This window comes from Oryctolagus cuniculus, chromosome 6 (genome assembly GCF_051225735.1).
Source record: "Oryctolagus cuniculus isolate XC-2025 breed Fujian yellow rabbit chromosome 6, ASM5122573v1, whole genome shotgun sequence".
NCBI lineage: Eukaryota > Metazoa > Chordata > Mammalia > Lagomorpha > Leporidae > Oryctolagus > Oryctolagus cuniculus.
In genome coordinates, this window is record NC_142872.1 from 49,956,190 (window position 1) to 49,981,477 (window position 25,288).

The 25,288-nt window shown below is 37.7% G+C and overlaps 1 protein-coding gene across 1 annotated transcript; it reads left to right on the plus strand.

Annotated features, from left to right (window-relative positions):
• Positions 1–1,322: 1,322 nt before the first annotated feature.
• On the plus strand, positions 1,323–23,838 carry GABRA6 (gamma-aminobutyric acid type A receptor subunit alpha6). The gene is made up of 9 exons (XM_002710355.6): positions 1,323–1,748; positions 1,953–2,071; positions 2,648–2,715; positions 5,306–5,526; positions 5,610–5,692; positions 5,980–6,123; positions 6,524–6,676; positions 8,926–9,185; positions 22,770–23,838. Exons 1-9 carry the CDS (start codon positions 1,711–1,713, stop codon positions 23,043–23,045), a joined length of 1,362 nt encoding a protein of 453 aa, XP_002710401.1. The 5' UTR covers positions 1,323–1,710; the 3' UTR covers positions 23,046–23,838.
• The last annotated feature ends 1,450 nt before the right edge of the window (positions 23,839–25,288 follow it).

Sequence of the window (25,288 nt, forward strand, 5' to 3'; positions counted from 1 at the left end):
ATAGAGTAATTTACTTGGGCAGAGTATGTCATAGTAATAATGAAAATAATAATAATAATAATTTAATAGCATCATATATTCCAGATATTTAGAGGTTCCAAGTAATGTCAAATCAATGTTATAATGATCACCAATGGGAGTAACCTTAAAGGAAAGTGAGAGGAAAGAGAAAAAAATGTAGAAATCAGATCCTATAATGAACAGGAAAAGGTTTGAGGAAAAAATATGTTAGGTATCTTCATTTAATCTGCTTCCATGCAGTTGTCACCTGAGGAATCACTACACATGGCTTCAAAGATGAGGACTCTGAGCAGGGTACAATTTTGCTTGTGGCGCAGGTAAAACAACGTGAGAAAACAGATGCTAAAAACCTCTTGCCATGGATGCTGGAGAGAATTCAGGCTTTTGATAGGTAACCAGAAAATTCCATGTAATCTTGACTTTCAGAAATTTTAAAATCACAGGAAATTTTGTTCTCCTTCTGTTTTACGTTGTTTCTTCTTGGCTATAGCTAACTGACTGAAATGTTTTTCAAATGATTTATGTAGTGTTTTCAGGTGTGATTTTTAAGATTGTGCTGTATGACAGCAATAGTTATTATGGTCTTGCAGAATTTAGATTTAGAAAAATACAGACGGATTGAGACATTTGATTCTTGATCCTATATTTCTGAACTTAATAAGTTTTTACTTATTATAATTTTATTATTGTATTAAGGTTGAAATTTTAATGCTTAAGACTTACTACAACTTTCTCTTATCAGGACCGGGAAAGAATGCTATTTCTTGGATTCAGATATTTTACTTTTGACCTTTAGCAAGCCTAGTAAAGCAGAATTGGTAAAATCATCATTAACTACATCTGTTAATATTTAATATTGTGGTATTTCTGCATGGGAAATATCAAACAGGCATTTTTGGCCAGATTTCTAAAGATAGCATAAAACCCATTTATGTGTTAGCTTGAGATGGCACTCCATTGGCAGAAGGAATCAGAAAAATGCTTTTAAAAATACCTAACAGTAAGGTGGCCAGGAATTGTTCTGGTCTATTGTAAATGCTGATAAACAAACAGTAAGAGGTATTTTTAAGATATGATGGACAGGTGTGCCTACAGACTATAAAGTTGATGAAAATGAGAACAATAGTCCAAGAGGGTCTCAATATTGTTCAATTTTTCAAGCAGTAAGAGCCGTATAGGAATCCTTCTGTGAACCATGGAAATAATAAATGCTGAGCCCACTGGAACATAATCTCAATCAGCAAGATGCCACCGCTTTCCAGATTTTCTCACAGGCTCTGCTAATTCCATGCCAAAACTAGCAGTGGATTTCTTCCTCTTAATCTCCCCTAATGCCTTATTCGATTATTGTCACTGCTGTTTGACCATGCACCGTCCCTCCAGACTCTCATTCCCCAAATGAGTCTGTCAGAGGAGGCTGAGTGTCCACAGGATGTAGTCTAAGACCACAAACTACTTTGTTCCACCTTAAAAAAAAAAAAAATAGAACTAGAAAGAAGAGAGCAAAGGGAACCCTCAAAGTTTCCTGGTGAACCTCTTTACCTATTGGATTACTGACTGGAAGCAAAACAGGAGCAGGGATATGAGGGATCTGGAAGATTTCTCTAGTTGATTGGCAAAGGAGAGATTGTTGGGAGGGGAGGAAGAAGCTAGGAGGAGGTTGAACTCCTCATTTCAGTGCGCCGTAGGATGGCATCACCTCTGACCTGGCTATGCATTATTCTATGGTGAGTAAGATTTTTTTTTTCCTGATTTTTCTTTTAGCACATAGGGAAGAGGGACAATCATCCACTGGGAAGCTTCTTTATCAAATCATGGAAACAGCCAGAGGGAGTGAAGCCTGCATTTGGGATAGGGTGGACTAGGATGGGACAGACAGACGTCTTAACCTCGCAGAGGCCAGGAGTGAGGACCACTGACTCTACTTACAGGCTGGAAAATGCCATGGGGAAACTTGAAGATGAGGGCAACTTGTACTCAGAAAATATCAGTCGGATCCTGGACAGCTTGCTTGAAGGCTATGACAATCGTCTGCGGCCAGGATTTGGAGGTGAGAAGTTGCATTATTGTTGGAGAAAACACCTGTAGTCTCTCTTAATGCCCTTCTAAGACCCAGCGGAATTGTATAGGGGTTAGTTTGTCAGAATAGTAAGGTTTGGGGGTACTGAAGAGAGGCTATGTCTATGTTCCCATCCAGCTTTTGACTTTCCTTCAAACAATGACCTCTGCAAGCTCCTTGAACCATCTAAGTTTCAGTATCTTCATTCTAGTGTACCTATTTGCTTCATGGAGTTGGATGAGTACAGAATAAAATTCTCCATGAAAAACACTTTGCTTAGCATTGGCTCCATTGAAACTATTAATAAGTGATATTTATTATTCATTATTTTATATAATATTAACTAAGTTCTCTTTAATACCTCAATATTCCTCCCATTTCAATAGAATAAATTCAAAATAAAACTCCGAATTTTCAAAGTTGAAAGAACTAAGCACTCCCCACATTGGAGTTCTTCAGGATTGGTTGCAGATTCTGGCTATGAGAAGGGGTTTTATGATTGAATCTAAGTTCAGTCCCCTTGGCATCACTGGTGATAACTGCCCCGTTCCTCTGGGCTAATTTCAGGTGCTGTCACTGAAGTCAAAACAGACATTTATGTAACCAGTTTTGGGCCCGTGTCAGATGTGGAGATGGTGAGTGAGCTCTGAGTGATTTGGATATTTTTACTTAGAAAAGTGGAGTTTCAGAAATAATGATAATTTTCATTGCCTTCAAGCTTGGTCCCAGATTCCTGATGCAATATGTGTATTCACGCTGAGAGGGCACCGCCATTAGGGGAGATTACTGTCTTAATCTTCTTCATGCTTCTCAAAGGGCCATGCTTGAACATTTCAAGCTGAAAGACTTTTTAAGATTATCTTCTCGCTTCCATTCACATATCATGCACTAATTCTTTCCAAAATAAAGAACATTTTCCTACTTCTTCATGAAATGCTAATAAATTTGTTGGAGTAGGAAAAAACAATGATCCTATGCCATCCTAGAGTATATTGAGGATATCTATGAAAACAGAAACATAACTGCCTTTTGTAAGTAACATCCTTATCAGCATATTTTATTAAAACCATACAGGAAGTCATTTGGAAAGGCTGATGCATTCCACCTTTTCTATGTTGCATGGACCAGTAGGTGTTCTGGGAACCCTGTTCCAGGTACAGATGGCTGTAGGATTCGTAAGAGGGTATTTATAGTAAGTGGCAATGAAAACCTTAACTAGTTTTCTAGAACAAAATGCATCCCAATATTCTTTCACAGTTCTCAGAGAGCATTTCCCACAACAATAAATATAAATACGAATGCAGAAATAAATATAACCATCATTTAAGAGATGCATCATTACATTTTTTAGGGTAATGTAGTTCCTATGTAAATAGTCATTGGAGAGTTTTTCATGTTCTTCTTTTTGAATGGACAAGAAAAGAAGAAGATAATATAGAAAAAAGAAAAAACAAGAAGGAAAGGGGGAGGGATGAAAAGAAGAGACAAATAAGCAGAGGGGAAGGTACAGAAAGGAAGGGCTTCCTAAGGGAAAAATTCACACTTGAGACAGAAAGAGACTCAGCATTATTCAAAATCCCACATTATTTCAATATTATACTTTTTGTTCAAGTACTGTCTCACTTAAAATACACAAAATATAGAAAAACACAATCACTGAAATATAGATATACTTGGAATTTTATTTCATGCACATGTCCCTTTTTAAAGTTTATTTGTACAATATTGTAGACTGGATCATTATTATATGGGTACATTTATTGTGTGTCAAATTATATTTTAAAAATATAATCACCATGTAGTATTAAGTCTCATCAAGGAATTTATAAAGCAAGCAAAACAATTACTGACAGTGTGTTGATTTAATTGCAGGTTGTTATTTGTCATAAATTTTTATTTATTTAGCAGTTATATTTCCTAAAATTTTAATGTTATTTCATAAAAGCCACATATTAAAACTTATAATTTTGATTATTAATAATTAAATGATCCTTTGTTTAGAATAGTTATGCTAACATTTGCCTTTACATTCTCTGAGAACAATGTTAAATAATTATGTGAAGCCACAGTGTGTTTTTCAAAATAAAGTTTTTCAATCTTTGGAAATTTACTGGTAAGCATGGAGGTGACCTGAGGCCTCTTTGGAAATGAATTAGGTACTAAATGGGCTCGTTAGCCTGACTTAGGTAGGCCAGCAAAGCCTAAACTGTAGATAGTTTCATCTATTTTTCTTCAAAATATTTATAGGTTGATAGATGGAGAGATAAATGACAGAAGAAGAAATGTGAGGGCAGTTTGAAATGCAATAGGGTAGTTTGCACAACACAGCACTAACCTTTTTAAAGATTTATTTACTTATCTGAAAGGTAGAGTTACAGATAGAGAAACGAAGAGAGATCATCCATCTACTGGTTCACTCCTCAAATGTCAGCAATGGGTGGAGCTGTGCTGATCCAAAGCCAGGAGCCAAGAGCTTCCTCTGGGTCTCCCAGGTGGGTGCAGGAGCCAAAGCACTTGGACCATCCTTTGCTGCTTCCCCAGGCACATTAGCAGAGAGCTGGATCAGAAGTGGAGTAGTTAGGACTCGAACCTGTACCCATATGGGTTAACGGCACCACAGGCGGTGGTTTACCCACCATGCTACAGTGCCAGCCACAAAACTAACTCTTAATAAGTTTGAGACAAAAATGCTTCATTAAAGTCATAATTTACTCATTATAGAATGATTTACTGATGACTAAATTATTACTTAGGGGGCCAGCACTGTGGCATAGTAGGCTAAGCCTCCGCCTATGGCGCCAGCATCTCATATGGGCACCAGTTCGAGTCCCAGCTGCTCCTGTTCTGATCCAGCTCTCTGCTTATGGCCTGGAAAAGTAGTGGAAGATGGCACAAGTGCTTGGACCCCTGTACTTATGTGGGAGACCCAGAGGAAGCTCCTGGCTTCTGGCTTCAGATTAGCCCATCTCTGGCTATTGGCAGCCATTTAGGAAGTGAACCAATGGATGGAAGATCTCTCTCTCTGCCTCTTTCTCTCTCTCTGTCTGTAACTCTGCTTCTCAAAGAAATAAATGAATTTTTTTAAAAAGATAATTATTTACATTTACTGGAAGTTATTGTCATAAAATTTGTTTATTTGCTCGTTTTACAATTAAGTTTTATAAGCTAGTGAATAAATTGTAACAAACCATCTCCCCAACCTGCTGCAATTTATTTTTTATGTAGGAGTATACAATGGATGTTTTCTTCCGCCAGACTTGGACTGATGAGAGATTGAAGTTTGGGGGACCAACTGAGATTCTGAGTTTGAATAACTTGATGGTCAGTAAAATCTGGACACCTGACACTTTTTTCAGGAATGGCAAAAAGTCAATTGCTCACAACATGACAACCCCTAATAAACTTTTCAGAATAATGCAGAATGGAACCATTCTATACACCATGAGGTGAGGTTTTTCCATTTCTCTTTTCTCTTCATAAATGGTTCATCCATTATACTAATTCAGACCATTTATTTCACTGTCCTTAGGCTTACCATCAATGCTGACTGTCCCATGAGGCTGGTTAACTTTCCTATGGATGGGCATGCTTGTCCACTCAAGTTTGGGAGTTGTGAGTTACAAAAAAAAAAATTTGAGTTCAATAATGCAATCAAATCATATAATTATTTGGTCTTAACCAGAGACTGGAAAGAAAGAGAAAAATATCACCATGATATTTTCAATATGATTCCAAAAATGTACTTACTCAATGCCAATGTTAATATCACAAATAAATGTTTTAGTCAGTGAAATTAAAGAAAAATATTTTTAAAAATTATGTTGCATTTCTTTGCTATATAGATAACATTGCTTTTAATGAAAAAAAAAAAGATAACTACATTTGTTTAAAAATCTCAGATGCTTACCCCAAGAGTGAAATAATATATACATGGAAAAAAGGGCCGCTTTACTCAGTAGAAGTCCCAGAAGAATCCTCAAGCCTCCTACAGTATGATCTGATTGGACAAACAGTATCTAGTGAAACAATTAAATCTAACACAGGTGAGAAACTGACCAATCCCTGAAAGATGACATAGGCGCACATATCTATTTCTTTTTACTTTGCATTTGCCATTCTCAGCCATACTTCCTGTTTTGAAGTAATGAATAGCTGTCCTTAAAATTTATTTCCCAACCAGATGCACATAAAGACTCATGTAATCTTGGAATAGGTAGTTTTGTGAGTATATATGATACAAAGAATTGCACTGAAAACCATGAAGTGCTGTGTCTCTCTGCTCTATCATCTGCTGATCAAGCAGCTTTCTCATACATTGAAAAATGCCTTTGCTTGTTTTCTCTCATCCCATGATAACTTAAAGCCCTGCAAGATTTAGATTCAGCAGCATTCTTTTTGCAGACTGTCAACAGCAATAAAACTGATGTACTTGTCTTCCAACAGGTGAATACGTAATAATGACAGTTTATTTCCATTTGCAAAGGAAGATGGGATACTTCATGATACAGATATACACTCCTTGCATTATGACAGTCATTCTTTCTCAGGTGTCTTTCTGGATTAATAAGGAATCCGTCCCAGCAAGAACTGTCTTTGGTATGCCTACTGCTTTGTATTCCACTTCATCCACCCTCCACCTCTCATTGATTGTGTGTTGTGGATGAAAATTCACATCAGGATCCTTTTTCAATCCACAAAGGCTATAGATTCCAATTGCATTAGAACACATGTATCGTGTAAAATGACCCTCATCTTATCGCAAGTTGTGTGGTGAATCAACAAAAAAATTGTCTCAGCAAAAATTCTGATGAGTTCCCCATGCTTTCCATGTGCCCTATTTTACTGTTTTATCTTGCTTTGTTTTTTTATAACTAAGGAAAAGCAGAAAGGTTAAAAAGCTGACATGTAAATCCAGGAAAAGAAAAAGCCAGGAGATCGAACCTATTTGTATATATATATTGCATCTTACTTTTATTAAGTTGAACCATACAAAATTGCCAACCTCAACATTTAATTCTGCTTACACTGTATACGTTGACTACCACCTTTTCATTTTTTGCTTGTTTGCTTTTGTTATTTATTTGAGAGACAAGAAATATAGACAGACAGAGAGCTCCCATTCGCTGGTTCATTCCCAAAGGGCCCTTGCCAAGGACCAAAGCCAAAAGCTAGAAACTTAGATTAGGTCTCTCCTTTTGGGCGACAGTGACCTAATTACCTGAACTGTTACCGCTGCCTCCGGGGGTTTGAATTAATAGGAAGCTGAGGTTAAGAAACAAAGATGGGTATCAAACCCATGGACTCCAATACAAGAGATGGGCATTTAAGCAGTTTAACCATTATGCTGAATGTCCATCCTGAAAACTATATTTTATTTAAATATTGATTTATTTCTTTATTTGTAAGGCAGAGTGATATAGAGACAGAGAGAGGGAGAGACAGGGGCAGAGAGGGACAGAAGGATCTTTCAACTGCTAGTTCATTCCCCAAATGTCTACAAGAACCTGGGCTGAGCCAGGCCAAAGCCAGGAGCCCAAAACTACACCTGTATCTCTCCTGTGAGTGGCAGGGATGCAAGTATTTGGGCCATCTTCTGTGGCTTTCCCAGGTGCATTAGCAGGGAGCTGGATCAAAAGCAGAGCAGACAGAACCTGAGCAAACTCTCTGATATGGTATGCCCATGTTGCAAGCAGCAGCTTAACCTGGTTTGACACAACACTGATCTCTCAAAACTAATTTTGATACCAGGAAGGAAGGGAAGAAAGTAGAAAGGAAGGAAACAAAGAAACTGAAATATTAGCGTTAATTAAATCCACATTTTATCTGAATTTTTATGATTATAAATTTAGTATTCCATAGAGAATACCAAAAATGAAATCTCAGATAAATCTCTAAGTTGTGGGTTTTTATTTTTTACTTACTATACTAGAATAAATCTCTTTTTGTAAATTATAAGAGTATCTATACAATGATGCTTCTCATCAATGTTATATATCTCCTAATTTTTTTATTCCCTAAGTCACTATTTAAGAAGGAAAATTTCTGGTAGATGAGAGGGAGTATATTAATTTGCAAATACATATGTTTTACAATAAAACTGTGCTAGAAGTTTATCTTTAAAAAGTTGAATAACCTGGGTCCGGCGCTGTGGTACGGTAGGTTAAAGCCCTGACTGCAACACCAGAATCCCATGAGGGCGCTGGTTCGAGCCCCGGTTACTCCAATTTGGATCCTGCTCCCTGTTATGGCTTGGGAAAGCAGTAGAGGATGGCCCAAGTCCTTGGGCCCCTGAATCCATGTGGGAAACCTGGAAGAAGCTCCTGACTCCTGGCTTCTGATTGGCACATTGCAGCCATGTGGGGAGTGAACTAGCAGATGAAACACCTATCTCTCTTTCTGTCTCTTCCTCTCTCTGTAACTCTTTCAAATAAATAAAATAAATATTTTTTAAAAAAATTGAATAACCTAAGTTTATATTACTCTTTGTGCCAGATAGACCTCTCAAGTATGTTGAAAGGCATTATGTGCAACTAAAATTGTTCAGACTCAAGTTATTTTTAATAAATGGTAATGATTTGCTACAGTTCTCTCAACCATTAAAGGAACTCAGTTCAACAAATGATTTTATGAGGGACTGCAGTGTGTAAGACACTGCTGAAAGTATTGAATTATACAAACATGATAACACCTATGATAAAAATTATGGGTAATTATAATACAATAAAATAACGAGAATTACTTTGCAGAGGTAGTGTGTATAATCTGCTCCACACACATGTTCTCATAGGAACTTGTTATGTGATTTTCAATATTAATACTAGATTTCTCATTCTTTTTCACTTTAGGGATCACCACTGTTTTAACTATGACCACTCTAAGCATCAGTGCCCGACACTCCTTGCCAAAAGTGTCATATGCAACAGCCATGGATTGGTTCATAGCTGTTTGCTTTGCTTTCGTGTTCTCCGCTCTTATTGAGTTCGCAGCTGTCAACTACTTCACCAATGTTCAGACACAGAAGGCCAAAAGGAAAGCACAAATTTCAGCCTCACCCCCTGTGACAATATCAAAAGCAGCTGAACCTGTGGAAGCTGAGATTGTTGTGGTAATTGTTTTCTTTTCTCATGTTATTCACCATATGAAAAGACAGTCCAGACAGTGATCACAACTAAACTGTTCAAAAGTAAATTAACTGAGCACCAGCTACATAACTAAGTCCAAGAGCAAGGCCAATTTCTTTTCCAACTTCATAGAGAAAAGCTAAGGAATAATCCTTCATTTATCTTTGCTCTTAACTTTTGGAATTCTTCCATCATTCTCACATATACTGTCAGATTCCAGGCTCTCAGAGGAGACTAGAAAATTGTTCTTAGCCTTTAGATGTTTCCTTTGAACAGGTTCACTTATAGCAATGAGAGGGAATAAAGACCAAAAAAAAAAAAAAAAAAAAAAGGCATAATGAGGCTTCAAAATCTGCAGGAAAGAAACAGGGACTCCCATGGAATGGACAATTTTGTCAGAAATCTGCTTGCTGCTTTATTTCATAAGGGCAAGATATGAATAGGGAATAAAGCTGAAAATAATGAAAACTGAATTATAATGCAAGTATTTGATTCATATTAAAACACTATCATGTGCAAATCTGTGTACTGAATACATCAGTTTATATTCAATGAGTTTATATTCTATTCAGTGAGAAATACTCATAAATTTATATTGAATTTGCTGTACTATGGCTAAGTTCTGGTCCCCAAAGTTTTTAATGAATTAATTAATTAGTAACCATTTATTTATTTGTTTATTTACAAGATAGGCAGAGAAAAAGAGAGAGAGAAGAGGGAGAGCTCTTATCCACTGGTTTACTCTCCAAGTGTCTACAATGACCAGGGCAAGGCTAAAGCTGAAGCTGGGAGCAAGGAACTCAATCCAGGTCTCCCAAGTGGATACCAGAAATGCAGTTACTTAAACCATCACCATTTCCCCCCAAGGTCTACACTGAGCTAAAGCCAGGCATCAAACTCTGGCACTCAGATATGGGATGTGTGTTTCTCAACCAAGTCTTAATCTTTAAGCTAACTGCTTTCCCCCAAGTTTTTTTTTAATAATAAATTACAGTGCTGTGGAGTGCCTGGGTCCAGTGTCTTATCTCCAAAACAGAAAGCAATTTAAGGACAAGACACAGGTAAAGGTGAACAGAGAAACAAGGTTTATTTACATGCAAAGTGAAAGTACACACTCAGGAAGGAGTGCAAGAATGTTCAATCCCTTCCCTTTACAAGTACTGGAGACAGACATACTATCTAGGGTGGGGCTTGAATATTATTCAAACGATGCAGAGTTTGAGAACTACCCATTTCTTTGCCCCAATAGCAAACAAAAATGTCATGGTGTCAGGTGCATGATGGGAGTAGGTGTGACAGTCATGCTAATTTTAATGACCTTACAGTGAGCTAAACATCAGTGCAGGGACATAGCCAGCGGTCATGTTGGTTATTTTTGGCCAGCGATGGTGTCGGCAATGAAACTAGAGAAGCTACTATTAAGTGGTGCAGTCAGGGCTGTTGTGCAGGTGAGGCTTGTTGGGAGAGGCTTTCAATTTCAGCTTTTCCTTGCTAGCTACTTCCATGCCCACATCATCTTATCCCCACTCAGAGATGCTCATCCCTTAATCTTTATGGGAGGTCAAGGGAAGAAGGTCCATCTTTTACAACTTCTTCATGCTTGACTCATTCAAAACTTGTCTTACGGTGTTTGGGCATTGTCCCTGTCTGACCAGGGAACAAAAAACTCTTGCTGACTGATAGAGTTTCTATTGTAGGAGCTAGAGGTGTGCCACCAGTTGTCAGTGATGGCTGGAATCCCTGAATGACCATCATTTTCACATGAAACTATTGGATTCGGGAGGAGACAATTCTGACAGTTAAGATGAGCATACCTGTGTTAAAAAAGAGCAAGAGTAAGAATCATGTTGGATAAGAGAGAGGAATTTTATCTGCTTCACAGGTGATGGAAGCTGAGGGACTTCCTTTAACAAAATCATAGAACCACTTGGCTTGATCATATAGTCTTTTGATTTTTTTTCTCATGAGCCTACTCTTAAGTGAGGCAGACTCCACTGTACATTCTTTGCCATGTCCTTCCAGTAAGTTATCTAGTGCTAGTCAGTAGCCCATGACGACTTTAGCTAAGTAATCCAAAGAATGTTTAGTTTCTCTAGAGCCTGATCAGTGGTCTGGATTGTCACTGAGGGTAGCAGACAGATTCCTGGGCTAAGAATTTTTTCCTTCTGACATTATGGTAGAAAAGTTTACCAGAGGGTGTTCATGCTGGTGGCAGTTTCCCAAGGAAGACAGAAGTGAGAAAATCATGTAAGATGGGAAACGAAATAGCCTTAATGTCTCTCGCTCTCTCTCCCTCTCTCGGTGGAAGTTTATGGCAAAGGCAGATATTTTCCTTATTTTTCAGCTTGTTAAAGGTAAACTTGAGGCCCTCAATTGGATCACATGAGCTAACAGAATTATCCTTCTGTGTGTGCCTATAAAGACTCAGGGGGTAGAGTTTTAATTCTTGATGGATATATCCAGGTAGAGATTCCGCAAATTTTATTGTAGTAGAAATGCTAAGTAGCACCTGTTAATGCCCTTTCCATTTAAACAGTAATTAGTTGGGGGAGGGGTCCATCTATCTAAGGGTTTTTGTTTTTGTTTTTGTTTTTTTTTTTTTTTAAACTAGATCTCCTTGGGGGTGCTGGCTATTCATGATTTTGGGAATCTGGCACTGGGAGAATTGTGTTGCCATATTCTGTCAGAGCCTTCTGCACTTGATTTAAATTGATGATATGTTTTTTTTTTTCCAATCTTGGCTATCTGAATCAAAAAGGATATTAAATGAGGAAGGGCCTAAAATATAACATCTCAAAACGGTTTAGTTGTAAAGTATCCTTCAGTTCTATCCCCATTTTAAAGAAGTCAAGGAACAATAGTTTGGCCCAGGATTCTGGGGTCTCCTGGCATAGCTCAGCAAGAGTCCTTTTAAGATACCTTTTGGCCTTTTTGACCTTGCCTGAGGACTGGGCCTCTGTGAGGCATGGAGATGATAGAAGATTCCCAGCCACTCCTGTAAACCTTCATGAAAACCACAAATGTACCTCATCTGCATGGTATTGCTCTTGGTTTTCTCACTTCCAACAGTTGCTGGAGGGAGCAGACAAGGTTGGATTAAGGAGAGTGGGTCCATAGTGGGTCAGAATGAAGGAGAGAAGAGCATAACAAAACAAAGACTTTTAAGCACCACTGATGCAAGAAGTGGGAGAAAAATTCACTAGCCCGTGTCTGTGTGGACTTTCAACTCTTACTTCCTCCTGGATGGCTTGCCAGAAACAGTGTGGTGGCTAGGTCCAGATTCTTGTTTCTGATTCAACAAAAGAATATGAAAACCAGACACAGTTGAAGGTCAGCAAAGAAGCAAGATTTATTTACACACAAGGTGAAAGTACACTCTAATGGAGGAGTGTGGAATACTCAAGAGCGAGAAACACTCCGTGAGTTTGAGTCCATCCTCTTGTATGAACTGGAAGCATGGGGGTGGTGTCTGGATGGGGCTTAATTGAATATTCAAAGAGGGAAGAGTTTGAGGCAGGGCTTGAGCACCACCCATTTCCTTGCCCAGTTTTGGAAAACTTGGACAAGTCATGATATCATGTGCATGATGGGAGTAGGTGTGTGAGCCATAGTAATTTCAATTCAATGACCTTATTATGAGCTGTCATCATAAGGACTCAGCTGGCAGTCATGTGGGTTATTTTTAGCTGGCATCAGTGTCAGCAGAAAAACAGCAGAAGCTGCAATTCTCTGCTGCGTGGAAGTTGGGGTTAGGTAGTGCAGATGGGGCTGTAGTGCAGGGAGGCGTTGGCAATTTCAACTCCTCCTTGCTCACTACCTCTCTGCCTGTAGCAACAACATTAATAGATCCCAAATTTAAATTTCATATGTGAGAAAGTTCTCAGAAAAATTACTCAGAATGCACGTTACAATATTTATTTATTTATGCATTTATTTATTTGAGAGACAGAAAGAGAGAGGCAGACAGCGAGAGAGTTCTCCTCATCTTGCTAACTCTTTAAATGCCTGTATTAGCTCAGGCTAGACCAGGCCAAGACTGGAAGCTGGGAATTCAGTCCAGGTCTCCCATGTGTGTGCACTAACAGGAACCTGGAAATGATCAGCCATGACCCAAGCCAAGATACTGTAATATGAGATGTGGACATCCCAACCAGCATTTTTTTTTTTTTTTTTTTTTTTTGGACAGGCAGTTAGACAGAGAGAGAGACAGAGAGAAAGGTCTTCCTTCCGTTGGTTCACTCCCCAAATGGCCACTATAGGCAGCACTGTGCCAATCTGAAGCCAGGAGCCAGGTGCTTCCTCCTGGTCTCCCACGAGGGTGCAGGGGCCCAAGCACTTGGGCCATCCTCCACTGCCTTTCCGGGGCACAGCAGTGAGCTGGACTGGAAGAGGAACAACCGGGACAGAACCAGAGCCCCAAATGGGACTAGAACCCTGGGTGCCGGCGTTGCAGGCAGAGGATTAGCCTAGTGAGCCGCGGTGCTGGCCCCAACCAGCATCTTAATCACCAACCCAGCACTGCTCTATGAACACACTTTTGATAATAGATTATAACTGACAAGTATAAATTCTTATTGTAATACAACCCCCAAAACATAGCTCTTAGAAGAGAGGAAGTTTTTGCTCTTTAAAGTTGAGAAATGTGGACACTGAACTGGAAATTTCTTATAATAGATCAATTCTAGTAAACATTTTAAAATCTAAAAACCATATACAGCTCAGACTCCCTTGGTTTAGCTTTATGTAAAAATTATAAAGCAATGTGTGTGTTTTACTTCTCCTAATATAATCAGATATGAACAAAAAGGGTGATAATTTCCTTATTCAATTTTTTTCTTTGATAACCTAAGAAACCTGTTTGAGAACTTACATTTTTTTTAAGAAATGAAAGATCATTCCCTTAAGTTGAAAAAAAAAAAAAAACTTTCCATCCAGTGATACAGTCTAATTAAGTCTATTACAAATGGAAAAATTTTCTCCGAGAAGGGAAATATTAATTATTAGTTGGTAGAAACACTAGGAATTGATTCTGAAGTCCTAAATATCCATATCATAGAAGCTAAAGCCCTCCCTGCCCTTATGATTCCCCAGAAACTGGATAAGACGTTTCCAGAGTTGCAGGTTAGGTCATTCCTCAAATTCTTCCTTTGACTTAATGATGTTTTCTGTGAGCATGAGTTTTAAAGGCCATCAAATATACATTTAAAAAAAAAAATCATAAGTCTGCAGGCTTTGCCCAAATCATTTGAAAATCACTGTTTTAGGCAAGATAAGTTTCAAATATTTTAAGAATTATTTAATGTTTTTCAAAATAAGTGTCTCTTTGTAAGCTTTCTTATGCATTTAAATATATAATCTATGTATTGTCCAGATGTCCTATTTTATCATAACCCATATTTATAAATGAAGAATTCTCTACCAGGACTCAATTTAAATGTATTTTTTGAGAAATGAAGTAAAAATTTAATGAATGAGAAAAAGGATAGAAAAATGGAATAATGTTTAATATACTAATTTGTTAGATACTGAAATGAAAAGATACAGTTCAGTACTTCAACTCTTGATATATGGAGTAATGAGAGGAGTATAAAACACAGAGTAATCATTTCCTCAGGCCATTATTTTAAAGGTATAATTTATTAATAAGGTAGAATTTAAAATCTCAGGTCTCCATATAAACTATCTCTTAAAATAGTAACATATAATGAGCAGGTTCTTTGGGAAGTTGGCTAAAAATTGCATTTAATCATCTCAAATTACCTTTTTTCTTTTAAGTTGTCTTTTTTTCTTTATGAAAAATTACATTTATGAACATAACTACATTTAAAATGTTTTCAAGGGGGATTGGTATTACAGTCCGGCAAGTCAAGCTGACACTTACAATGCCAGCATCCCATATCAGAGTGCCAGTTTGAGTTCTGTGTGTTCAACTTCCAATCCAGCTCTCTGATAATGTACTTCGGAAGCTGCTAGAAGATGGCCCAAGTTTGGGCCCCTGCAACCGATGTGAGAGATTTGGATGAACTTCAGTGTTCCTAGTGTCAGGCTGGCACAGCCATTTAGGGAGTGAACCAACAATTTTAGATAGAAGGTTTTTCTGTCTCTCCCTCTACCTCTCTGTCACTCTGCCTTTCAAATATCACAAATAAATAAATAAATAAAATCTTGAAATTCTTTCAAGCAATGAATGGAAAAATGTTGTTTCAAAAAGGCTTAAGTATAAAAAATATAAAAACAATATTAAGCAAACCAAACAACATAAGCCTTGATATCAGAAATAAACATATTCATAAAATAAAGAAATACATTCTATTACATAGAATTCTTACATTTTACTTGTTCAAGTCGAAACGGCAAGTTGCCTTTAAATATAAAGTAGAGGAAAAACAAATTACACATTTATAATTTATACTTGCAAAATGGCATACTATCATTGCAAGGTCATTTTTCTCTGGCAAATGTCATGGCATTTAAAACTGCCTATTCAATTGTAATCAAAACAATATTATTTAAGTAAGTTGGACATTGAAATAGCAAACTGATGTGGTGAAATCAAAAAGAAATTGATTGGGTATTTCATGTGATTCTATACTGTGTATTTTAATATACTTATTGCTTTTCACAGGAAAAGGGTTATAAGGGTTATGGGTAAAAGTCTACTATTATTATGACTTTGATTTTGACCTTGAAATTTAATATAATAATGACAAATACAGGCATTTAAATTCTATAATTGAAACCAAAAAAAAAACACCTGAAAACTATATTCTCAATAGTGTTCTATAGGCCAATTATCAATTTTTAGAGCATTTGGAATTGAAGACTTCATTTTTTTAACTTTTGGGAAGAAATTGTCAACAGTTGCTTTCCTGATTATTTTCTTGATTTTATTTGTTATGCTATCTTGACATCAGATAGTTATTCCTGTCTTCATTGTTTAAGAACCTTTCATGTACCTGGAGTATACCTGTGTTTCATGAAAGACCAAGTTTGGCCCTTGAGCTCCTTTTGGGTAGTTTGCTAATATCCTCGTTATTTTAAAGATCCAAGCCTTCATTGCTAATTCCTAAGAATGGGTAACTCCACCACATCTATACTTCCTGTTGCCATTACTTGCAATGTGGCTTCTTCTCTTCATTAGGAATATGATGCTTTTTATAACTTACCTACATACAAAGTTGATCAAAATTTCATTAATCAAGACAATATGTTTATGCTGATCACACTGTTCATTTATTTTCTTTGTTTTTTTTTTTCTTTTTTTTTTCTAGCACTCATTGAGTAGTCATGCAATTATTCATGCATAAGTATTTGTTAATTGCTTTTATGTATGAGGTGACTGTAGAACACTGGGGGTATTTTAGTGAGTGGCATACAGAGGGCCTCTTCCCTCATGGAGATTATTGTCAACAGGAAAACAGAAAAATCAATGAGTCCTAACTATTCACTGCAATAAAGGCTGTGGTTAGAGATATATGATAGGTTTAGAAGAGCAATGCAAGATTATATAACTCAGTCTGGAGGCACTTTGTTTCTGGAAGAATGAGGTCCAAGCTAAGGAGAGAGATTACCTTGGCTCTGTTCTAGAAGCGCTAAGCCAGTTGCTAGAAACTTAGGCATAGAGAGGAAAATAAGATCTATGCCATTTTAACCCATCTTCACTTCTGTAGAGAAATGTGGAGAATAGAACACTGAACGATTTACTTCCTCTGTTCTAAATCTTGTCAAGATTTTGGGTACTGCTGTTACTCTCTAGAATTAAGGCTTCCATTAAGACCATCAGAGACTCTAAGCACCAGAGATCATGACATCCCTACCTTCTGGTGTGTCATTGTATAATTTATAGGGAGGGCAAGGTGGATTGGGTAAGAGAGTTAGGTGACTACCTCTTTCCCCATACTTTCTATCACATCCCCACCCAATACTGTATTTTGCATCCTTAAAACTGGTTCACAGACATATCCCCTATCACCAATGATGTGCCAGAATGCTGCCAGTAAGCTGCTGTTCTGTGGAAATCCTAGAGCCACCTCTGCTCCCAGCTCTACCAGCTGTAACAGAAATGAAGAGAATCCAACAGAGTTCCAATGTTCCCCATAATAATTAATATGAGTTTTAATATTAAAAGCCAAATATCTTCTTTCTCATGCCCTTATTTGCTGATTGTTAAAACAGATCCTTTGCTTGTCACTTCAGTAGGGCAGCCCTGATTAGACTATCTCTATTGAGAAGTAACCCATTGCTTTCTCTCTTTTAAAATATTAGACCCTTTTCAATGATGTATAAAAATTGCCTTAAATAGTTCCCAAATACCTTATCCCTACATCAAATAATTGCTTGTCATGAAGTCCAGTTCAACTCAAAGTACCTTTGCAATATGGCATTACTTAAAACAAAGTAGTGCTCTAAAAATACTCAAACCAGGATGGCACTCAGCAGCAGGGGAGCCCTGGAAAATTCAAAACCACAGGTGTTCCACTCAAAACCCTGACAGCCCCAAGCTGAGCCCTCATCTGGACTCTGACAAAAGCCTATTTTACCATCAACTGAAGCTGCTGGGCTTACAATAGAGCAGGCGGGGTCTAATGCAAACCTGTAGCTTGAACGGTTTGTAAAATTGGCTTTCTTTTCATTTCAGAAATTCAATGTGTTTCTTCTAAATTGGCGTCCAGTCTCATTATGCTGCCAATTCCCAATTATTGAGCAGCTGATGATCCAGGGTGTGGAGTAGCCAGGCCAGGACTCATGCATTTCCTTTAGCATATCGCCTACTAAAATATCCCCATCCCTGATCATTGCTAGGCAGTGGAACAATTGTAAATTTATACCAGTGATTCCGAGGTGCATCTGTTTCTACCCTAGAGGACGTTTGGCAATGTTTGGAGTTGTTTTTGCTTGTTACAACCAGTGATTGGGGTGCTGCTGGTATCTTGCAAGCAGAGGCCAGGGCTACTGTCTGGCAGCCCATGATGAACAGTACTGTCCTTTACAACCAAGATTCATCCACCCGAAAATGTCATTAGTTCTGAGGCTGAGAAAGCATGCCCCAAACCTTAAAGCTGATGAGAAGAATGGCTTAATTGTTCAGAGTGTGATCTGTGGCATCTGATAGGAATTACCCAGGTCTTGCAACTTACTACCAATGTGAACTGCCATTTGTTTTCCTTTTTTTTGTAAGGAAAAAAAAGGAGGGGGGGGGGGCGGCGTTGTGGTGCAATGTGTTAAAGCCCTGGCCTGTAGCACTGGCATCCCATATGGGAGCCAGTTTGAATCCCAGCTGCTACACTTCTGATCCAGCTCTCTGTTAATGTGCATGGGAAAGCAGTGCAGGATTGCTAAAGTCCTTGGGCCTCTGCACTTGCATGGGAGACCCAGAAGAAACTCCTGGCTCCTGGCTTCGCGTTGGCTCAGCTCTGGATGTTGTGGCCATTTGAGGAGTGAACCAGTGAATGGAAGACTCTTTCTCTCTCTCCTTTTCTTTCTCTCTCCCTCTCCTTCTCTCTATAATTCTTTCAAATAAATAAAATAAATCTTAAAAAATAAAGATTTGCTTTTTTGAAAGGCAAACTTGTGAGAGTGAGAGGGAGAGAAAGAGTGAGATCTTTCTACTCTGCAAATGGCCGCAATAGCCAGAGCTGGACTCAGCTGAAGCTAGGAGCCTGGAACTCCATCTGGATCTCCCATATGGGCAGCAGGGGCCCAAATACTTGGGCTGTGTTTTGACTGCTTTCCCAGGCACTTCAGCATGAAGCTGGATCAGAAGTGGAGAAGCCGGGACACAAATGGGCGCCCATATGTGATGCCAGTGTCACAGGTAGGGATTCAACCCAATATGCTTACAACATCAGCCTCCATTTGTTTACCTTTAAATTATGTAATATGACGTTACAGATTATTTTAAGCAATGAGATTATGTATGAAATTTGCCTTGTAGTGCTTGTCAACAGAAGTATTTAGAATTGTTAATTACAATATAGTGTCATAAAAAGCAATGTATTAAAACATCATGTAAGACAATTATACAGTGTTTTATTCACTTATCTTTGCCTCACCCTACAAACCTTAGAAAATGCTTAGGTATCCATTTACTTATTGATTTACTACGTATTCAACAAGCATACACCATGTTCTGTGCACTGCTGAGGCACTATGGAGCACTGTGCAGGGAATAAAGTGCCCTCTCTCATTAAGACTTCATTCTAAGAAAGGAGATGAGCTACAACAGAAATAATCATATTTACAAGAAGAATGTGACAACAGCTACAAGAATTGTAACGTCTAAGAAAGCCAAAAAGTATATAAAAAGCTGTATAAACAGTGATAGGTGATATATGAATTTGGTATCAAAAATATAAAGGTAAACTAAAAATGGAGTGGTAGATGGGTGTTATTCCAGGCAAAGAGGAAATAAAGCAAAGGTAGTTAAGTGATAGAAGAAACAATACATGTAACAAATAATTAAAAATTAGCTATAGCTAAGATTTGCTAGGCAAATATGTGTGGTGCTTCATATAGTTCACAGAAAGTGAAATTAAAATACATTTATTTTGATGCAAAAATTTGAAATCATGCCTATTTTTATAATATGCACTTTCCATACATATTTTGAATGCTTCTCATATGAATGGAATTTAAAAATTTTTTGCACCTAAATAAAAAACAAATAGTTGTGTATATATATGTATATATACTTGCATATGTATGTATGAGTTTCTCAAATTCTTAGAAAAACAGAAAGAAGCTCAGGAGAGAAGGAGGTTTAAAAATAAGAACTTGAAGCTTAGAAAAAAACAATCTCTGACATGTATGATATGTCTTAGTCAAACTGCAAATGCATAGTAGATTTGTGAGCTAGGGATTTCTTACTCCCCTGCTTTCTCAGCTGTTAGGCAACCTTCACAAGAGGATGCTTCCGTTAACAAACGAGGAAAAGAGGAATCCTATGGTAATTGGCTTTTTGGAGCAGGCTAATGTTATTTTACTTAATTCCTATACAGTGTTTGATTCTCAGTGGTACCTCCTGACCCTGGCAATCCTCAGTATGTCTCTTGTGACAATGCCAGGAGATTCACAAACAACATTCTTCCTACATCACTTAAGAAGTGGAGAAAAAGCAATACCTGGCATTTTAAAAACTCATTATGCTTAGAGCCACTTTTTATTATAATGAACTAGGCATGTCTGCTTTCCTTCTACCTACAATAGAAAGAAACACAGGTTTTAGACAGGCAATGCCTGTTATTAAAATACAAAAAAGAAAACTTACTCTGAAAGCTCACCCTCTATCATGATACTTAGAAATGTTAGTGGAAGAAAATATTTTCGTGTTCTATTTATGTGGGAGGAGTCTGGATCTTTTAGAGTAATGACACAGTGACACATTTTTCTCCCTGAGATACAGAATATTTTAATAAGATGTTTACTAGATAAAAACTCAGATTAGAGTCTGAGTAACCTGAATAAAACACTTGAAGATGACACAATCATTATTCTCTAAGACAGGCAGTTTGCATGTAAGACCAAAATTCCATTGCTCTGGTCCTAACCACATATAGTCTGGTGACCCTGGGCAATGCAGTACTCAGCTGTCACATATTTTTAATGGAACATGTCACTGATTTACAAAATCAAAAGAAAAGGCCTTCTACTATTTTAAACTCTCTTCTACCCCCCAAGACCTATGATTTATTTAACTTTGTCCAGAATGCTTCCATAGTATGGGACGGATAGATCAGAAAGACACTTCTTACTTGAAATACACTGTGTTTACAGCAAATCAAGCTGGACTACACAGATTTAACATTGCTTTTGCTGAACAGGGAGATTTTCCGACGGTCCCTAAAAATATTCTGGGCTTGAACTCTATGGTGACTATTATTATTTAGACATTCAGTAATTTCCATGGAAATTCAAATAGCAAAATTCAAGAATGGTTTATAGAAAAAAGGGCTTCTTGGGATTGCTGTTCCTATGGTCCAAATGTCACCACATCGGCAGGTCATTTTGGTCCTGTGGCTCACCCAGCACAGGGGAGGCAGCTGTCTTATGCTGTTGCCGCAGGGTTTCTGGCTAAAGTCACGGGAGTCTGCCCATGTGACTAACACTCCCTGCCAGGCAGCAAAGTGGTGATTTTGCTGCCAGGGAGAAAACAAGGCCGTTTTACAAGATCAGAGGTAATCTACAGCAAGTGTTTGAAGGCAGAGACTCAGGAATTACAACCTAGCCACAAGGAGCATGGTTGTTAGAGGATGGAGACAAGAAAAGATAAGAATCAGAGGAAGGCTCCATAAAGCCCAACAGCATGAAAGGGATGCAACTCATACACATTTGGTCTCTTAACTAGGCAAAATGCTTTAGAGTAAAAATCCGAAAATGTTGGGATTAAAAAAAAAATATTGAAATTAAGAGCCAGCAATTGCCTATTGGTTCAGATGTTGGTTGGGAAGCCTGATTGTCATTTGGGGTGCTGGCTTACCTCCCAATTCTAGTTTCCACTAATGCAGACTCAGGGAGGGAGCAGTGATGATGAAGTACTTAGGCTGCCACCTACATGGGAGACCTAGATTGAGTTCTGGCTCTTGACTTAGGCCCAACCCATCCCTAGTCATTGTGGGCATTTAGAGAGTGATGAAGTTTCTCTCTCTCTTTCTTCTCTCCCTCCATCCCTTATGCCTCTCCAGTAAGTAAAAACAGAGAAATAAATAATAATTTATTAATAAATTTTGTTTGTTAACAAGTAATTAGCAAGGCGTTTCCCCTATTTGAACTCTTGTTTTCACTTATGGATTAAAGTGTTAAATATCTCTTTCAAGCTGAAAAAAGGTAATTGTCATATGATTTCAGTAGAAAAAAAAGTCTAATAATGGATAAGAACATACAACATATAACATTTAGCTTAGTAAATAAATTATTTTTGGTGACTTAAAGTAGAAGGAGACCAGTAGTTCTTCATGAAAAGTAGAAATCTCCCAATATAATAACTTCTGGGCTAAGAGGCAATTACATTTAAGGTGTGAGCAATCATTCCTCGCTAGGTTCTTTTGACATAAATTAGCTCCTTCTTTTCAATCTCAGTTGGGTAAACGCATAAGTGTGTGAAGATGAGAATATAGGCTGGGAATGTGTCTAGAAGAATGATATCAATGAACTGAACTGTGATTTTTTTCATATTAACTAATTTCATTTTAGAATCCCTCCCCCATATAACACACAACACCTCCCACACCCGTTGCCCTACAGGCTTATGCATAACCAGGAGGTGGATATGTCACTGCAACCTATCTCATTTTCTAATGGGACAGTGATCAACATAGATTCTGCAACAGAGAACACAACACCAGTGGCTGATATATAGAGTTTTAGATTGTTGTATGGAATAAAAGTATTTTTATGTGTATTAATCCTTTCTTGGAAAAATGCACCATCAAATTGTACTAAGAATGTGTTGATGTTTTTCCTTACATAGAAAAATGGTTGATAAATATTTCTCAATGGTGAAATAATGAATGACTAATAAGTCATATCTATTCTTTTGTCTTAGACTCAACATTTATTTATTTTTTCCATAGCATTCTGATTCCAAGTACCACCTGAAGAAAAGAATCACCTCTCTGACCTTGCCAATCGTTCCATCTGCTGAACCCAGCAAAGTCCTCGCAAGAACGCCCATCTTACCATCAACACCTGTTACACCTCCACCGCTCTCACCAACCTTTGGAGGCACCAGTAAAATAGACCAGTATTCTCGAATTCTCTTCCCAGTTGCATTTGCAGGATTCAACCTTGTATACTGGGTAGTTTATCTTTCCAAGGACACGATGGAAGTTAGTAACAGTGTTGAATAGCTCGTAACCAGGACAACTTGTATTCTATAAATTCTCATTTCTGTATTTTTAAGAAAATAACATCGATATGTATAGACGCTTTGCAGAACATGAAATGAAAACTGAAAATCTGCAACACATAGCTTTGAGTGAGCATGTAGGGACTTAAAAACAATAATGCCATCCCTCAAAACTAAAAGTTGAAGGTTATTGAAAAATATGACTATTCTGTGCATTAGATAAAATATTTATAAAAGGAGTAAGATAGATTCATGATAAATTTGTTAACCTTTGTTCTTCATTGTTAAATATTTTTAATTGTCACTATGAAAAACATTTAACACAAGGCAGATAAAACAGGAAATGTTGACACTTCCAAAGATTGCCTTAAATTATGTTTGTTTTGGCTTAGCTTTCAAGAGAGCAAAATATAAATACATTCTAAATATTTATCAGTAAGTTAATATCAGCATGTTGGAGGCCTTTATGCTAGTAAAATAGCTTTCAGTGGCTCTGTAAAGCCGATATTGAACCTAGGCATTTGTTTTAACCTCGCTGTGCTCTTTTACCTCAATAAAGTGTGGTGTTTGTCTACACATAAATTATACAGAGATCATAAATGATGTATGCATATATACATAGCTTCAGTTGAACAGCAATACAATGTTGCTTTATCCCATTAAGCTCTCCTTTTAAAATGATAAGCTTACAACAATTTAATCAGTGATTATGAGAAAACTATGGATATTGTGACTGCAATTATCTCTCATATTTTCACCTAACTATAACTCTCAATAAAAAATGAATAAATATATTTCCTTGGATCTGTTTCATAAAGCTAGAGAGTTTCCTCAGGTATGGAGACATAAACTGGTTTACTCACTCCCAATGTGAGTGCCCTTGGAGATTGTGAGAGGCAGAGGTATAAGACAACAACGCTCAACCACCTAGCTTCAGACAAAGGCTTAAGTTTGTACTCACACAGTCAACCTTTCATCTCCCTCTGATTCAATCAACAATGGAAAAGGAACGAGAATGCCATTCACCCTTTTTACTACTCCAGTTCGCCTTGATGCCTACCCTGTGTTTCTCCCACATGGACTTGTTGAAGGAAATAGGCACTAGGAACAGGACAAAGCATGCAGTGTGGGTTGTCAAATATACAAACTCTTCATTAAATATCTCTGGATCTTACACATCATGAAGATCAGTTTGAGTTCTGAATCCTGAAAAATTATCTTGGTATTACTACTGTTGCCTTAATTTGGGAGGATTTAAAAAATGCTACAGCTAAATAACTTTGAGTGTATTTGAAATAGCCCTCTGCTAAGCAAAGGGGAGGGACTGAGGTCTCCACCCAACTTCCCTGTTATTTAGCTCCTTAATCAAACATTTAATTCTCTTTGTCACTTGGTTCTATTATCATTTAACAAATGAGGGAGCTACACTAGACTTCTCTAAGGCCCTTCAATTTCAAACAACTTATGTTTGTTTAATCACTTCTATTCTTCATTCTAAATGAAGTTGATTCAATTATAGAGGGCCTGCTTCTGTTTTATGGAGCATTTTAAATAATCAAATGTCAGGTAGGTGTCAATTATCTTTTGTGCTATATCACATTTAATCTTCCTAACAAATCTATACATACTTCTCTTCGTTTAAAGATTAGGAAATTAGGTGAGGTTTCAGCAAGGCCTATTAGGTGTACAACCTGTAGCTTACTGGCTTGGAATGTACTTTCCTTTGGTGTGGTCTCTTTGGGGGCAATTCTGGGGGCAATTCTCAAGAGAAAGCAATAGCATAACTGTTTTGTTACTGAATATTGACAGTAAGTGTTTTTTTGAAATAAAGAGCCAGTCCATCCAAAAAATAATGATAAAGATAAGGAAATTGCCGACACTGGCCTAGCTGGTAAAGCTGCCGCCTGCAGTGCTAGCATCCCATATAGGCGCTGGTTTGAGTCCCGGCTACTCCACTGCTGATCCAGCTCTCTGCTATGGCCTGGGAAAGCAGGCCATTTGGGCCCCTGCACCCAAATGGGAGACCTCGAAGAAGCTCTTGGCTCCTGGCTTCAGATTGGCCCCACTCCAACGGTTGCAGCTATTTGAGGAGTGAACCAGCAGATGGAAGACCTCTCTCTCTCTCTCTGCCTCTACTTCTCTCTCTGTGTAACTCTGACTTTCAAATAAATAAATAAATAGATCTTAAAGAAATGGCAACTTAAAAAAATATAAGGAAATCAAGCATAGAGAAGTTTGCCCAAA

What these genes read in the sequence shown, in the direction of transcription:
- GABRA6 (XM_002710355.6), top strand. Translation starts at nt 1,711, where the DNA reads ATGGCATCACCTCTGACCTGGCTATGCATTATTCTATG. An exon ending in TGGCTATGCATTATTCTATG is followed by an intron (nt 1,749 to 1,952) that starts GTGAGTAAGATT and finishes CTCTACTTACAG; the next exon opens with GCTGGAAAATGCCATGGGGA. An exon ending in ACCATTCTATACACCATGAG is followed by an intron (nt 5,527 to 5,609) that starts GTGAGGTTTTTC and finishes CACTGTCCTTAG; the next exon opens with GCTTACCATCAATGCTGACT.